General features: G+C 40.6%; 2 protein-coding genes across 7 annotated transcripts in view; one reads left to right on the top strand and one right to left on the bottom strand.

Moving 5' to 3' along the window:
- Nucleotides 1-1312: 1312 nt before the first annotated feature.
- rabl6b (RAB, member RAS oncogene family-like 6b) lies at nt 1313-14823 on the bottom strand. 2 transcript variants are annotated; one of them, XM_079515351.1, is made up of 17 exons: nt 14616-14823; nt 13592-14125; nt 13110-13244; nt 12652-12699; nt 11942-11971; nt 11514-11566; nt 11040-11128; nt 10620-10760; nt 9831-9936; nt 8907-9010; nt 8238-8659; nt 6984-7137; nt 4929-5138; nt 4501-4771; nt 3779-3968; nt 3553-3611; nt 1313-3369 (listed from the first exon to the last, which is right to left on the bottom strand). In XM_079515351.1, exons 2-17 carry the CDS (start codon nt 13719-13721, stop codon nt 3169-3171), a joined length of 2343 nt encoding a protein of 780 aa, XP_079371477.1. In that variant the 5' UTR covers nt 13722-14125; nt 14616-14823; the 3' UTR covers nt 1313-3168. The 2 variants fall into 2 exon arrangements, with proteins under 2 accessions (XP_079371477.1, XP_079371478.1); XM_079515352.1 differs by lacking the exon at nt 11942-11971.
- A 79-nt stretch (nt 14824-14902) lies between these two features.
- The window catches only part of traf2a (Tnf receptor-associated factor 2a), a 54843-nt gene continuing 53632 nt past the window's right edge, over nt 14903-16113 (top strand). For 4 of the 5 annotated variants that reach the window (XR_013791292.1, XM_079516610.1, XM_079516609.1 and 1 more), the window contains exon 1: nt 15428-15819. Coding sequence is in view for 4 of the 5 variants with exons in the window: in XM_079516610.1 (XP_079372736.1) it covers nt 15629-15819 (191 nt within the window). In the remaining variant the exon portion in view is untranslated. Of the gene's footprint in view, nt 14987-15427; nt 15820-16113 lie in introns of those variants that run through there. The other variant, XM_079516608.1, reaches the window with a different exon arrangement.

The raw sequence follows: 16113 nt of genomic DNA, 5'->3' as shown, positions 1-16113 counted from the left end.
TTATGAAGAAATAAGTTTGCATTTATTGACCAACCAAACATCGGCAAACTCACACACAGTGTAAAGATGGAAACATGTCATGAGGTGAAAAATAAACGAAGTGTTTAATTCCAAAATGCTATCCATCCATTTTGAAAGCACTCATCTTAAATTTAGTACTGAATAACAAAAGCACAGGTCAGCGCATCAGAGATGTTAAGTATTTGGTAAGCCAATGTCTTTAGGCAGCCAATAACTTTGATAATCTATGATGAGTTTGGCTTTCGTTTCAGTGATAATTTTCTACCATTTCAATGTAAAAATGTGTATATCCCATGGAGAACATCTCATTTTGGAACAAACCTCTTCCAATATATACATATCAATGTACCACTTTATACATTCGTTTCTTGCTATACACATAAGTCTCATGCTTCACTTGAAACTGCTTTCAGCATTTATCCTCATCATGTGACAATAGACAAAATAGTGGAGCATACAGTATTTAGGATCAATGCTGCATAGTTTCAATTTCTGAAATATTCAACATAACTTTCAGAGTAAACAGATTGGAACCGTAAGTGGAAGAGAACATATGTAAATCTGTCAGCTGTCAAAACATACACCATAGTAATTGGTCGCCGCATATATTCCTCAATCAAAAAGATTATCAAACTGGCTTGATTTTATCAACAGCAAAGCATTTTTTCTAATCAGCATGATTAGAAAATGGTTAAAATTATTGTAACCCAACTAAGTTTGAGGCATGATCTGACCAAAGGGGGGAAAAAAACACATGCATGAAGGTAGGTGAAGTTGTCAGCAGTTCCGTATCAGAGAGGGAAAATTATGTTTTATGTAAACCTTGGGTGATAACAAGTCAGACCCCATGACAGTTTTAGTCCACAGTAAGCAGCATGAAACGTCTGTATGAATGTGAGAAAAATCCAAACCTTTAGAACAGTTTTCAGGAACATGATCTGCATGTTTTTCCATAAAAGACAAAGATGCGAAAATAAAGAAATAAATAATAAAGGTATAAAGAAACAAGATAAGTGTCCGTGTCCACCAAGATGTTTTTTCCTGAGCGCAGAGCATTGTTTTAACGGTTTATAATTGGGAGCACCATGTTTTTGGAGAACCCAGCAGCTTGGCATGGCGCTGGCCATTCACCTTGCGTGCATGTGTGGCGCTTTCATCTGACTGCCTGCCGAGCTAGAATATTTTCAACTCCCAGGCAAGCGCCGTGGCATTTAGATTTTCAGTAGGGAAAAAGAAAATCAGTGGACACGGCTCCTAAACATTTGACAAATAGTTGCACAGAGAACAATAATTGCACATTAACAACAGCTTTCTTTAATACTCTTGCTTAAAATTGTAGTGTGCTTTTACATCCAAAGAAAAAACAAACAAACAAGCAGAATCCCACAACCAAACACATATTGGTACACTGCAATTTAACACATTAGGCTTCATGGAAGATGCCATGCATTGCGCAATAATTCTCAACAATAAAAATGACCAAAGCCATTTTTGAACTCATCTGAAATTAGTATTCCAATTAATCTGACTTTGTTTACAGTAAGAACACTTAAAATTATTTGTGAGGATAGCGGCACGTCCCTCCATTGCAAGAACCTCGTTTAAGGCATCTGCACAAAAGTTTAATATATAATCTACATGGTGGAGATGTTGATGGGCAAGTAGGGGAAGGGCAGAAAATACAGGATTCCATGTCACTTTAGTTTAAAGGTATTTTCATCCCACAATCTTGGCCCTCAGCAACACAGGCTAAGCATGATCGTTTAGCCATTAAGGTTAACAACATGAACCCTGACAGCCCTATTTGGGGACATTCATTATAGGCAACCATTTTCAAGATTTCTCAGAAATGTTCATAAATGATCTAAAATTTCAGAATTTTCCAACAATTCTTTAACCTTTAAAAAAGCTCACAGTGTACATCTACAAGCTCACAATGTGATGTATTGTGAGCTTGTAGATCAGCTACCGTATTTTCAAATCACCCAAGCATAAAATAGGACTTAAGTGGTTAAGTAGGTTTCAAATGATAAAATTATAGTAATTGGTAGGAAGTCTGCAGACCAAGGAAGCTTAGTGAAGCAAACATGTTTGTCTCAGATACAAATCTATTCTCTGTATATGTATGCACTCACTAACATTATCACAATGTGTGCTGCACTAATCAGAATGTCATGATATTTCTCATCACTAGCTTTCATAGTGTGTGGGTTTCCTACAAATTCGTATAGTGGGCAAAATCTATCATTCAATTACAGCAATTATTATTATTTTCATTGAATAAAGACAGACAAGACCAGAGCTAAACAGATTTCTGCCATTAACTGCCACACCACTTGAGTAAGAAAAAGAGACAAAAATAGAACACCTAATCTTGCCCATGGAGTCATTCATCACTTTGAGCATGCTCTCAATTACTACACCAAACACACAGACATTCAGACATAATGACAACCCCATCTACAGTAGCTGGAATGGAGTGGTCCCAAAAGAAAGGATGTGTCGACGAAAAATAAAACGAAATGAAGTAAATATATTCAATCAAATTAGTTATATGGGAGAATTCATGGTAGCTCCAACAATGATCAATGTTTATATAGTGCTGGGCAATATATTAAGTTCTCTGATACAATAGATACAGTATATTATCATTTTACTTCTATGTCCCTGCGACTCTTTGATTTTTTAATCCGTTACTGCTCATATAACTTTGAGCCTCATGCTAGTTGGGGTCCTGCATGGTGGAAGGAGTGCAGAATTGTTTAAGTTAGAAAACAAGACAATATTATGACTTACAGTAGATGTTTGGTCCATAGATAATTGTCATATTACCCAGCACTATCTTTATATCACAAGAGCACTCGGTCTTACCATACTTCAGTCGTATTGGTCAGAATGAAAGTGACAGCAGTAGTGCAGATGAGGGACAGACCAATGAAAAGCATCATATAAGTACCACCGTCCTGGGGTGTTTGACAGGGTTGTCGTTGGTTACCTCTGCTGTATGGCTTGCAGCTGCTGACTTATGCACAAACAAGTCACAAGAGTTTATTCAAAGCGACCACTAAGGTCGCCACTGATGTTCCACGGCTTGAGGTTTTAAAATGAAAGCATGTTTTCACTTCTTCATTTTTAAAGAGATCTCTTTTAGAGTTCTTCATAATCACCATCCTCTATTTTGGTTGCAGCCACTGCACCACCCAGAAAGTCCTCCAGCTCATCCACATCAGATTTCTTGGTCCGGGAAGATTTCTTCTTCTTTTTTTCTTTCTCCTTGTCATCTGCGGCCACCAGCTCATCTTTTTCCTTTTTCTTATGTTTATGTTTCTTCTTGTTCTTGTCATCCTCCTGAGGGAAGAATGGAATGGTTTTATATTGCTGTTGTAATTATATAATCATATTCATATTGCACAAAACTAATGAACGGCATAAACGGCATTGCAATAATCACTATAAAGGCAAAAGCAAAAACAAAAAGTCAAAGGAACAAAGCAGCTTCTCACATTTATGGAATGTAATCAGATACATTACCTCTTTAGTCTTCTTCTTCTTTTTCTTCTTCTCTTTCGAGGAGGGTTTGCTTTCTTTCTCTAGAAGAAAACAAAATATGTTAAACTTAAATCACACATAAAGATCATTTAAAATTAGAGAAAGTGACTTAAAATGACAAAGAGGGAGACACAAAGAGAAAGATGGACAGAGCCATAGAAAACCATACAGATGGAGTGACAGACAGTGATTGAGGTGCATTTCTTGCCTTCCTGCTCCTCACTGCTGTCTTTGATGGCTGCAAGAGGCTCTTCCTGGATTCCAAGGCCGAACAGGTCTGTTTCGTTCTTGTGTTTGAAAGAGATGCCCAGTGGCTTCAAAGGTTCAGTGACGGTGGCCGGTTGAGGTTCATCGTCAGTAAGGTCAGACAGCAACTCGTCTCTGACTGGGAATGTGTCCTGTAGGGGTGTGCAGGAGCATCTTTCAAACACCACCAATCTAGCAAATGCTTGATTTGTAATTTTGTATAGAAGGCAGAAGAGGAAATGGCCATGGTTTGTAGGCAACTAACAGTTAACTGCGCTTACTGCCACAGTACAAGATTTTATATAATATATCTTAATATTCTATATGTACGGCTGATTGCCTAAGAACCTAAGACAAGTATCCCTCCCTATCATCTAATGCCAACCCTAAAAGATTTCCTATAATCATCTCAATCTATGAACAGGCCATAATGCCCTACTACTCTACTCTACATACTCTACACACACCAATAACCATTATTGCATTGTTCTCCTTACCACCATTAGGTCTGCAGCCACAACGGTTTGTACGCTCCTGGCTGAGCATGTGACGAATAAAACTAAATACAAACTAAACAAATGTTGATGCAATATGTGTAATGAACTTCAGTAGGAGTTTACTCCTGCAAAACTGGAATCTTAAAATGAAGACCTAAAATGACCACAAGCGAGTTACTACTTTTACCTTTGTTATTTTTGGTGAATCCGATGCTTCAGAATCAAAGTCGGGGTCGTCCATAACGTAGGAGAGCATCTGCTGGGCAACAGGCGCCTCTAGGTCAGTGTCAGAGTCCTCGGCTTTGGGTGTACCTGCCTTCTTCTTCCCCTGGTGTCGGCCTGATGGCTCAGTTGTTGTTGGGGTCAAGGTGAACGAAACAGGTGTGATGGTCTGGGTAGCCGTTTTGGGCTCTGGAGCTTTGGATGCCCCCTTTGGTTTTGTTATATTGATCACAGGCCTGAAACAGTGTGAAAAAGAAAAAGAAAAAACTTCAACTTCATAGTAATTAGGTAACAAGTATTATGCTGGTTAACTTGAGCTCAAGTCATTACGTTTGTCACGTAAACGTAATGGCAGATGAAATATAGAGCTAGATGATCCCAGGTCAAACTTACTTTTTCAGTTCTGGTTCACTTTCCAAGTCTAGGTCTTGTGTGACGGTGGGGGCCTGTAACTCTGCCTCCTCCTCCTCATCACTGGTTAGGGTGATGTGTTTACTGGGCGAGTCCAGAGACTTGATTCGGGGCTTAACAGGCTTTGAATCATCTGGGTCCAGCTCGTCTTGGAAACCTGACACCATGGGGTTACCTCTACCCTCGCCATCACTATAATAGAGAAATAGTCGAAAAGAGAGAAGTTTAAGAGCAATAGGAGAGGACAGGGAGTAGGGCTACTATGTATTTTCTTAGCGGAAAATTCTATGGAATATTTGAATAATTGATAAGCACATTTTTATAAATATGTCTATAATTATGTTTTTAATAGACTAAAGTTTGACTAAACTATTATGTATTTCATCATAAAACAGTTTCTCACAAAACCACAAAAAAATTGCCTATCTAATAGCTTGACACATTTTTGTTCTTCTGTATTTTAGAACATTTTTGAAAATCTTTGAAAAAAGACAATACAACCCAGTATAAAGTGAAATTCAAATAATTCATATTCTCACAAATGAAGGCAGTTGAGGCCTACCTGTATATAAAAGTGTTTTGGGGAGCTCACTAGAAATAAAATAGGAATACCAAATACCGTAAATAATTTTACAGTATGGCCATCTGGGGTGCAACTTATTATGTAGCAGTTTGCTGAGGTGCCAGTCAGCATCTCAGTCTGACAAAAATGTTTAAATAACAATACCACCAACACCTGTACACAGGACTGACAAACGATTATATCAAACCCTGACGCAAACAATAAACACATAATAAACCATAAAGACAATACGCACAGAGTACCGGTAATTCATTTACCAGCAGTGTGTTAAATTCAACAGTGAAACCAAAACCCAAAATGAAATAAATGTTTGTATGTTTGCAATACAAATAAACACAGTCAGCAGTTAACATGAATGGCCCGTTCACTTCCCTGCTAAACCTACACCGTGAATATAGGAACCCAGTCAAGTCAAATGTAAATGTCGGCCTATCAGTCACTCACGTCAAGGCGCTGTGAACTTCTTAATAGGGAACGTTGATGGGGTCTTAATTTCCCCATCATCCGTCCCGAGGGGTCCACTAAACGAGTGTGGTGGGGTCCACCACCGAGATCATGACAGCTCCGCTGTCATGATCTCGGGTTACCTGGCGCTGTGGAGGACTGGACAACACAGTCAGGCGAGAAGAAAATCGCAGCTCCCCGGGAAGAGATGAACGATCCAATCCCTGACTCGTTTCGATTAAGGCCAATGGAATGATATTAATAATAAGACGGACTGGTTTCACAGGCCAGAGCCCAGAGGTAGGCCAACTAGGGACAGTGTACAGCAGACAGCACTCGGGCTTACACAAAGTGTTTGACAGGGGCCGGCTTGCATTACGCGCCCATCTCCTTTGATCTATTCAGGAAATTCCTGGAGAGGCGTGGGAAAGTGTGACGTAGCAGTAGCGTTAAAGACGCAGATCGCCACAATGTGGATGAAGAATGTGATCTATACAACTCAAGGTGGTTCTACAAAGTTCAGTAGAAATAAATCATTTCAATATGGAGAGAAAACTCATACAGGAAAGAACGAGTGAAATTGGAAATGAGCAGAAAAAAGAATAAACTGATGAATAATATTTGTGGAGTTCTCACTTCTGAAAAAAATAAAGCATACATTACCCCCCTTAATTCCTTGTAATATCTATGCAAATGAGCCTAACAATAACTTTTCAGCAGGGGTGGGCAACTTGACACACTTTTTTGGACGGGGCTATTTGACAATCAATAAAAAAAACGTCATATTGCACGCAATCACAAACACACTCAGGTTTGCTAGTTTAATGTCAATCCAACAAATCATATCAAGGGAGTGGCACAGCGAATTATTAACAAGAGGAACAGCCATGGCAGCATATGAATGGTCCAGGTGTGTTACCCATTTAGTACTCAGCTCCTACGACTTTTAACCATAGCTAATGAGATGAGACAACAGTATTGAATGAATGAATTAATTTAGGGAGATATACCTGTCACTGTCCATAGTATGGGTTGGTGCAGGCCGTGTCCCTTTAGACTTGGAGGGCAGGCTGTCTTCCAGGAAGCTCTTGTCCAGTCTCTCGTCGGGGACAAACTCATCCACACTGTGAATGTTGGTAGGACACACTGGCGCCGACGAATCTTCTGAGGAAGACAGAATAATACATTGAATCTTTGACACAAAAACAGGGTTTAAACTTTAAAGCTTCACCTTGACCATAAAAAATGGGATTAAATCTTTACCCTGACCATGCAGATATCTACTACGCATGCATTGTAGGAAACCAAGACGGAGAATAACAAAGAACTGTTAGTACTGAAGCAAAGTAGACCAAAGAGGCCCTTTACAATGACTACCACACTGTATGTAGTGAATCACTAAATTAATTGTGAATTGTTTAAACTGACAATCTATTTAAAGTAAATAGGGTATATTTTTTGGGGGGGGGGGGGGGGGGGGGTTGAGCAAGTGTCCTTTTACATTCAGCACGATTCATATAATGAAAAAGTGAAATCACATGAAATTCCAATACCAGCCGGTGACTCGATCCTTTTCAAAGCTTTGCATTTCTCAACTCATGTGGCTGGAATCTTGTGATTACTTTTTATGGAATCAATCAGTTCCAATTCCGGTCAGTTAGTACACAAAGGATCCGAATCATAACATTGACTTAAGCTAAGTCAAAGTTTCAAAAAAGGCTTTGTAGTTATATCACTATTGCACTATTCCACATGTCAAAGTGTCCTTGGGCAAGACACTGAACCCTACATTGCCTCCAATGAGTCGGTCGGTGTGAGCTTGCCAACATTGGTGTGTGAATGTGGGAAGTGAGGACGCTGGCGTCGACTGTTCGCTGCTTCACCTCCCAATGTATGAATGAATGAACCATTGTAAAGCGCTTTGAGCACTTGGAAAAGCGATATAAAATGCAGTGGAAGTGGAAATGGTGAAATAAAAATATATACAGTATCTTGCACTCACTCTTCGACTCCTTCGCTTATGTTTGTGTACTAGGAGATGAAGTTCATCCAATTTCTGTTTTAATTTGCAGTTAAGAAGAGCATCTGCTACCTAGTGCAATACTTTTTCACTGTCCAGTGCCCAGTTTCATTGTCTTCCAAAATAAGAAATAACTTAATTGATCCCCGGAGAGACATTCAGGTGTCATAGCAGCATGGATATTGGATGGATGCATAATATATTACAACTTGTATATACTATAAATATATTAACCAGTACTAACCGGATGCAGTGGCGGGAGCATCCGTGGCAGGGGAGGAGCCAAACCAGCGGGACATGAAGCCTCGTTTTTGAGGTCCAGCGCCTCCAGTGGAGGCAGACGCTGGAGTTCCAGGTGCCACCGAGGACTGGGAGGGATGCTCGGGGGACTGGGCTGAGGTCTGGGAGTCAGGGGGAGGGGAAGCCGCTGTGACTACAGGAGCTTGAGTCCCTGGGGGAGAGGAGGCAGGTAGAGGATGGGCCTGCATCAGGATCTGGGTGGGGGGGGTGGGGATGGGGGGTTGAGGGGTGCTGGGGCTGGAGCTGCCAGTCGAAGCCCCACTGGGAGGAACAATGGGGGACTGGGAGCCTGAGGAAGGACTTTGTCCATTGGCTGGGCCTGGAGAAGCAAACGCTTTAGTGCGCGTTTCCAGGTTCTCAAGGAAGCTGTGGAATCCAAAGCGACCATTAGTAAACAGTGAGGAAGAAGGGAAGCATGCACGCACGTGACACACACACACACACACACACACACACACACACACACACACACACACACACACACACACACACACACACACACACACACACACACACACACACACACACACACACACACACACACACACACACACACACACACACACACACACACACACACACACACACACACACAGTGCAGGAAAGCTCATACATCTCGTAGTTCTGATCTTCAGTCTCCTGCTGCACTCCCAGTTCCTCCAGAGTGGCATCCATGTCCAGCTGGTTGGTCTCGAGCTGCCTCAGAAGAGTCTCTCTCTGTATGGGGCAGACACGTGCAGTAAAGACAGACACATGACAAAACCCAAAGTAAGGACAGATACACAAACAGCACAGTACATACATACAGTAAAAACTGTGCACAATACTATGTACAAAATTAACAACAAATGTATGGACAAACTGTGCATGAAAACAGTAGTCACAGCATGCGTATTAAACTTAGCTCAGATATAAAGGCGGAATTGAATCAGTTGCCAGCTTCAGAGATTAGGATCTATTTTTATGCTGTGCAAAGTGTGCACGGGGAGTGGGTCACTCAAGCAAGCTTAGGGTATGTTCACACTGTCCACCTGTTATGATAAAAAAAGCACTATCTAGAGCAATATTTCTGCTGAAAATTAAGAAAAAAAGAGACCATCAGCATTGTTTAGCCTTGTACAGTATGTTACCTAATACTTTTGCTTACAATAGGCAGAAGAGTCACAAGTGCTGCTGGTAGTCACGACAGACACTCAAACAGCTGTACAGTGCTTATTACAACCTTAAATGCCAGTATGTCCGTCCAGATGTAGCTTGTTTAAAGCTTACTTCTGGCTACGCAAGGGTCAATAATATATGAAGACCTGTTGTGGAGGAGTGGGCCATTCATAAAATAAAGTAGCGATAAAAATGCTGGTCAACAATGAATGTACAAATTGATTGCCTTCTATAGCAGTTTGAGTTATACTTATTGCTTCTTGTACCAACATATTGGCTAGTGAAATTAACTGATTTGACCAGCAGATTCAATACATATTCTTATATATTACACATATTCATTAATAGTAACACTAACCCAACATTAAGAACTACAAACCTGAAGTTGCAAGAAAGGAATGTTGAAAAACCTATGAAGGTATTTCAGGCCAAATCCATTCTTCATAGAGGATTCAGCGTAATGAATGTAAGATGCCCCCATTGGCCTGGAAAATGTCACAGATTTTAAAGGTCAAAGGTAAGTACATTGAAAAGTTATGGTTTTGGAGGGTGTAGAATAATGTGTAGCGCATGATTAAATCAAGTTTGGGGCCATAATTTCCGGCAGTGGCTCAGGGGTAGAGTGACCGGATGGAAACCGTGAGGTTCTCAGTTCAATCCCGGGCTCCCCCAGAGTTGGTGTCGAAGTGTCCTTGAGAAAGAGTATTTGGGTAATCTGGAAATGTGTTTTTGGTGTTTATTATAATTATTAACGTGCCTATAATTGATCAGCAGCCAAGACTGATATTTCCATATGATGAGAAACATTCATGTGCAATCTAATGTGAAAAGTTGCGACATTATGGCTTTTGATTAATGTAATTAAAACGACTTAAATATGAACGTGATTGAACATTTTTCATTAAACTTAACTTCTAAGACAAGAGTTCTGCACATACTGTAGTCAGGGGATATTAATACAATCTGGGAATAAATTCCATACCAATAAATTTCTTCACCAATGTGTTTATAAAGGTGTCTATAGTAACACATCTCACAAAGATTGAAATTCAGTTTCCTTAGGAGAATCTGTGACAGCTGTTGAAAGTTGGGGTACCATTAACAATCAGCTTTGCAGCCCCATATTTCCAAATTGCCATAATGACGACGGGATTCTGGCTATTGTTACCTGTTGAGCCCGGCGATTAAATCTCTGATGTCATCAGGGAGGATGACACGATGCTCGCCCATGTCCCTGTGGTTGCCCAGGACGCACACTGGCACGTGAGTGGGCACTTTGGGTAGCTCTCTCATAATGTAGCTGAAAGTCCTGTAAAACGAAGAAAATAAAACAAAAAACCATGCAAATCTGTGTTATAAACAATAATCCCTTAGTGTGGCATAACAATGGATGCACAGATGTTTTAAATGTCGTTTAAATGAAGGGATCTCAGTGTTTATCTTGTTTGAAACTGCAGCATTCTCTGCTCAGTCGGCCACTAAGAAATCTGAGCTTAGCCGGCTGACTGTGATCAAATGGTGTTGTGCTTGTTTGTATGCTACAGTAGCATTAAGTGTTCATTGAAAAAACAGAGCAGAGAATTCTCACCACTGCTTTGTGATGTCGAACATCATGATGACACCGTTACAGTTCTTATAGACATCCAGGAACTCTGCATCCAGGGCCACCTCATCAGACTTAATAAAATAAATCTCAAATTATGTCATATGATCCTACATTAACACATAAAACACTGAAGATGACGACATTCATTAGTTAGTTTGTTCATTCTGTAGGGTTAGTAGGAGGGCAGTATTTTTTTCTTTACTGAGATAGATAGCAGGAAAGCTGAGAGGGAAACACAATAGTGGAGGCTCAGGAGAGACACCTCTGGCGGTACACAATCCTGTGCCAAAAGGGGTACACCAAGACTGGGGGTCTTCACCTCCACAGTCCACACCACCACTGGGCATGACTTGTATATATAATTTACAGCTTCCAAGACTTTCTGAAGCCGACACCATCACTGACCCACATAAAGGGATGAATTGTAAAAACACATGATAGTCATGTGATAATCACCTCTGGTGGCGCATTCTCCAGTTTCAAACTCTCTCCTTGCTTTTTTCCTTTGCCTGCAACAAGAGGACAGCAGAAATGTGTTTAGTTGAACTCTGGAGACGGTGATCTTCAACTCTTTGCTTTAGTCGAGATAATCATAGAAGACAAACAAATATAGCAGCAAAGCACTTTTCCTTATTGAAAAGCATCTTTCAGTCAAATTTTAACAGCCTCGAGGACACATAGCTAGCTACAGCCTACTTTAGTTCATAGCTTAAACAATCCAAGCACTCAGGCTTTATTTGACTTACAGTAAGCAAACCAGCCAAACCACACTGCAAACTTGGCAACAACCAACCGTGAGAATATTTGCATTCAGATAACAGGGAAAGGCAATCCCTATGCACAGCAAGCAAGTCCATGTCTACATACTATACAATGGTGCTCACCTACACCTTCAGGTAGAGGATATTTTTGGCCTGCGACATGTGCAAGAGAGGTGCAAAGAAAAACATCATGAATACTTAAGACATTAAGTTCTAAACACAAACAAACCATGTACGTTGTTATCCATGATGTTAGTAATCCAGGGTGGGAAATGAACAGCCAACTACTGCTGGCACATTTGTCTACTACACTATCAGCCATTCTGGTGGTAGGCTATTTAACCATCAAGTGTACTTTTTCTATTCTATAAGACAAAAAGGAACAACAGGAGATGCAACATGAGCTGGGTGCGTTTTTATTTATTCCAGCGTGCTGTAGTCAGGGTCCAAGCCGTAAGTCCCACAGTCATTTGAAGTGTTATATAACATAATTTCAAAGAGCAAGATAGACAGTAATGGCAGACAATAAGAACTGTACTAGTGGTCATGACACACTACTGCAATGCACAGATCCAGCTGTTTTGGACCTGTGGATTGGACGCATAAAGTGGTAAATTCATTTTGTAACAGACCACCCACTCAGGCGCCAGTGGACAGCGAAAGTTATCTCTGGCTCAGCAGCAATGTAAAATATTTCTATGCCCAGAATCAGATCTGGACACCCCCCCCCCCCCCCCTTGCTTGACACCAACTATCCATGTGTAGCTACAGCAACTTCCATTCATAAGCACCACATACAAGTTCCTTTCAAAAGAACATTTATCAGCACTCACCTTTATCCACCACATCCCACACCTCTACCTTGACCACGTCATCAGTAGCTGAGAGACAAGCACAGTTATTTCACACTGAGGCAATCTCTTTTTGTTTGTTATCTGTAATTATTATGATACCGTAACCAATTCAATTCTGTTGCTCTAGCAGCAATAAGCACAAGGTTTGAAGCTGGGTAACTAATTTAGTTGTGGGGGGGAGGCAGGTGACTGGAAGTTACTCGCTATGGAACTACTCCGATACTAAACACAAATGGCATATACAGGTTAGCCGCCACCGATTCTAAATTGCTGTTTACCTTGATATGGGGCCACTGAAATAAAACAAGCCAAGGAAAATAAATGATATATAAAATTAACCAGGTCATATAGCAAATGACTAGTACTATAGTAGTAGTAGTAGTAATAATAATAATAATAATAATCTTGTGACATAGAAATCTTGACTTTACTCTTACTTTTGTAATTCCAGTGGATGCTCGTAGCCTGAATCTCCTGCGTGGGTATGTACTCGTCCAGGAATTTCTTGCCTTGTAGTCGATGCCACAGAGTACTCTTGCCAGTATTTCTATCTCCTCTGATGACTATTTTCACTTGGAGGAAAGGAAATTCAAAGAATTATAATAATAAACCAACAACTGGTAGCTAAACAAGTGAGAAATGTCATATGACACCTGGAAAGTACACAATTTTCATTTCACATCCCTAATTTTCCCTGAGAATATGACTTTTTGTGCAAATTACTGCAAAAAATGTCAAGACACAGTAATGATTAATTTCCATACTTTCTCAGTTGGGCATATTAGGATACCGTCCATTACAATTTATAACATTGCTCAATTAACTTCAGCCTAGTGTAACAAGACACTGAAATGAAACCATTTCCCACTCATAAGGGAGGATATAACATACAAATGATATCAGTAGTTTGAATACTTACTGTTATATTGGACCCCCTTTGCGAAGCGTCTCTGTAAACTTTGGTTCATGGATTGCAGGCCAGCGGGAATGTTCTTGTCCCTGAACTGCCCTGGCTCAGAGCCCACTAGCTTCTTCAAAGCTGAAAACATCTTGAAGAGGCTTATACTAACTCAATCAATATAGACAAATGTGGTGTTACAAGCCCCCAAAATGGCCGAACACACAACCCAACAGCTAATTGGGAAGTGTAACAGATCACAGAACCACTAATAGAAATATAAGTTAAGGATCCATATTTAAAATCAGAATGGAATGCACTTCAGACAGAGCATGCCAGGTTTCAGTTAATGTTTTAGCAGCAGCTTTGCAACAGTTCCTCTATGCATATACAGGTGTCTTCTGTTCTGGTTAATAGTCATTTAACGCAGCAATAATAGTTCCTCAATACAGATACAGTTATCTTCTGTTCTGTTTAGTCATCTAACTCAAGTCATCAGATGCTATTTTTGCCATTCAGTAGTGGAGGTTACTATCATTCTGTCTGGAGCATCATCTGTAAAACAAAAACAAAAACAAACACCACTGTTGGGGATTGACATTGCCATTTCCAGAAACAGAGTCTGACATTTCAGTACGGATCTCTAGTTACATCATGCCCACATCACATCATATCTTAAGACTTCAAATTTAGCAGACTGCTTACTATTTGTCAACTCTACCTAGCGTTAGCTAACATATGCTGTTAGCTACAGCCGCTATGTTTATTTTCTTCCAATGCTAACCAATGTTTTTAGCATACATGTTCATGTGACAGGCGTATAGCAGGTCACTAAAGACAGCGAAAACACACACGAGAGAACCTGGTGACTGCATTGGTTACCCATCTTGGAACAAGGTAACGTTATCCGTCCGCTCAGTTTCTGCAAGCTAACCAATTAGCCTAGCGTTAACCACCGTTATGCTCAATGACATGATCTCTTGTCATCTCTAGGATTCTTTGCCAAAGTGATAAACAGATATAGAAAGACCATGCAAATACTCACGGCTAGCAAACTAAATAAGTGACTACTGCTGCCGTGGCATAATTGTCTCCGAGCATCCGACAGTTCATCACCATCCAGCCGGCGGTGGAAACGTAGCAGCAACATTCCATCGCAAAGCTAGAAGAAGCAACACAACACTGGTCTGACTGACTGCCTGGTTGGTTGGCTGGCAGAAGCAGCTGAGCAAACGCATGAGCAAGAAAGGCTGCCTGCTTCCCGAAGCTTACTTAGCAGTCTGCACTTTGGCGACCCCTGCTGGCAGCCTCAACGAAAAAAAAGATCTACAAATTAAATCGAGTCGCGATTCGACGCGTTGTTAGCTTGTAGGTCAGTTATTTTTTGGCAGACGACATATTAAAGGCACAATCCGGGTTTGTATTGAACAAGTTATTGAGGTTTCATGTGCATAATCATATTGATATGGGGATGGAGGACTACCCTGATGTAAACAAGTCTAGTGCTTTTCGGTTTCGTCCTTCAAAGTAGCAGTTTTTGTATTGACCTGTGCTTTCGTTTGAAATGTACCCTACTAGCCATGGTTCACGAATCACGACGTAAAAATGTCAATCAATCAATCAATTAAGATATAAACACATAGATAATGTAATGTATCTATTATATAGTATTTAGTCCTATTAAAAGAGTTATGGTAAATTTCTATTTTATTTATGTATTTATTTTTGGTGGTGCACGGGGCCCTTTGTTTACGTTTGTATTGCTGATTGGGCCTTTAACGTAGAATTTAATGTCCAGACAGCCTCAACGATCGATCAATCATCACATTGAAAATTCGTACAGCTGTTGTCCACTATGTACAGTCAGCAGTCAGTGTACAGCAATAGCACCAGCCTATGCTACGCTTTAAGTGAAATGTCTGATATTTGAATTGCAGTCCAAGTCAGACAAATGCTGTTGAATCATTGCAGCTAAATAAATGTTGCCAAACCGAATGAGCTGTGCTTGCTGTCTTGAACACACACCGCTGGGTACCCCGCTATCGTGCGCGGCGAATAATGGCTGCACAACAAGAGCCATCTCCACCATCTTCACTGGAGGGCAACAAACCCGGGTTCCCCAAGAACATTTTAGCCAACAACCTTGAAGACAAGCATTTGTGTAATTCGTGCCAGAAAATATTGAGGAGGCCATTGCAAGCCCAATGTGGTCACCGCTTCTGTTCATTCTGTTTCAACAAGATAGTGAGGTGAGTGTCATGGTTGCTATAGCTAGCAAGATGCAATGTGTCATCTCTTCTTTCATCACTTTCCCTTCTTGTGAACGACTTTAGTGGTATTCACTCCTCCTGATGCTTCTATCTGCAAACTAGTATTCTGTGTGCCTGTCTCTGTGTGTGCGCCTGTCTGTCTGTCTGTTGCAGGCTTACTGTACCCAAAGTTAAATGCTATTCTAGTGAGGTGTCTTGTTGGATAATTATTAATTTAACAAATGTGTGTGTGTGTGTGTGTGTGTGTGTGTGTGTGTGTGTGTGTGTGTGGAA

The sequence above is a fragment of the Electrona antarctica genome (genome assembly GCF_951216825.1).
Source record: "Electrona antarctica genome assembly, chromosome: 12".
In the NCBI taxonomy this organism is placed as follows: domain Eukaryota; kingdom Metazoa; phylum Chordata; class Actinopteri; order Myctophiformes; family Myctophidae; genus Electrona; species Electrona antarctica.
Note: the sequence above shows the minus strand (reverse complement) of the source record. Positions and strands in the feature narration are given on the sequence as shown.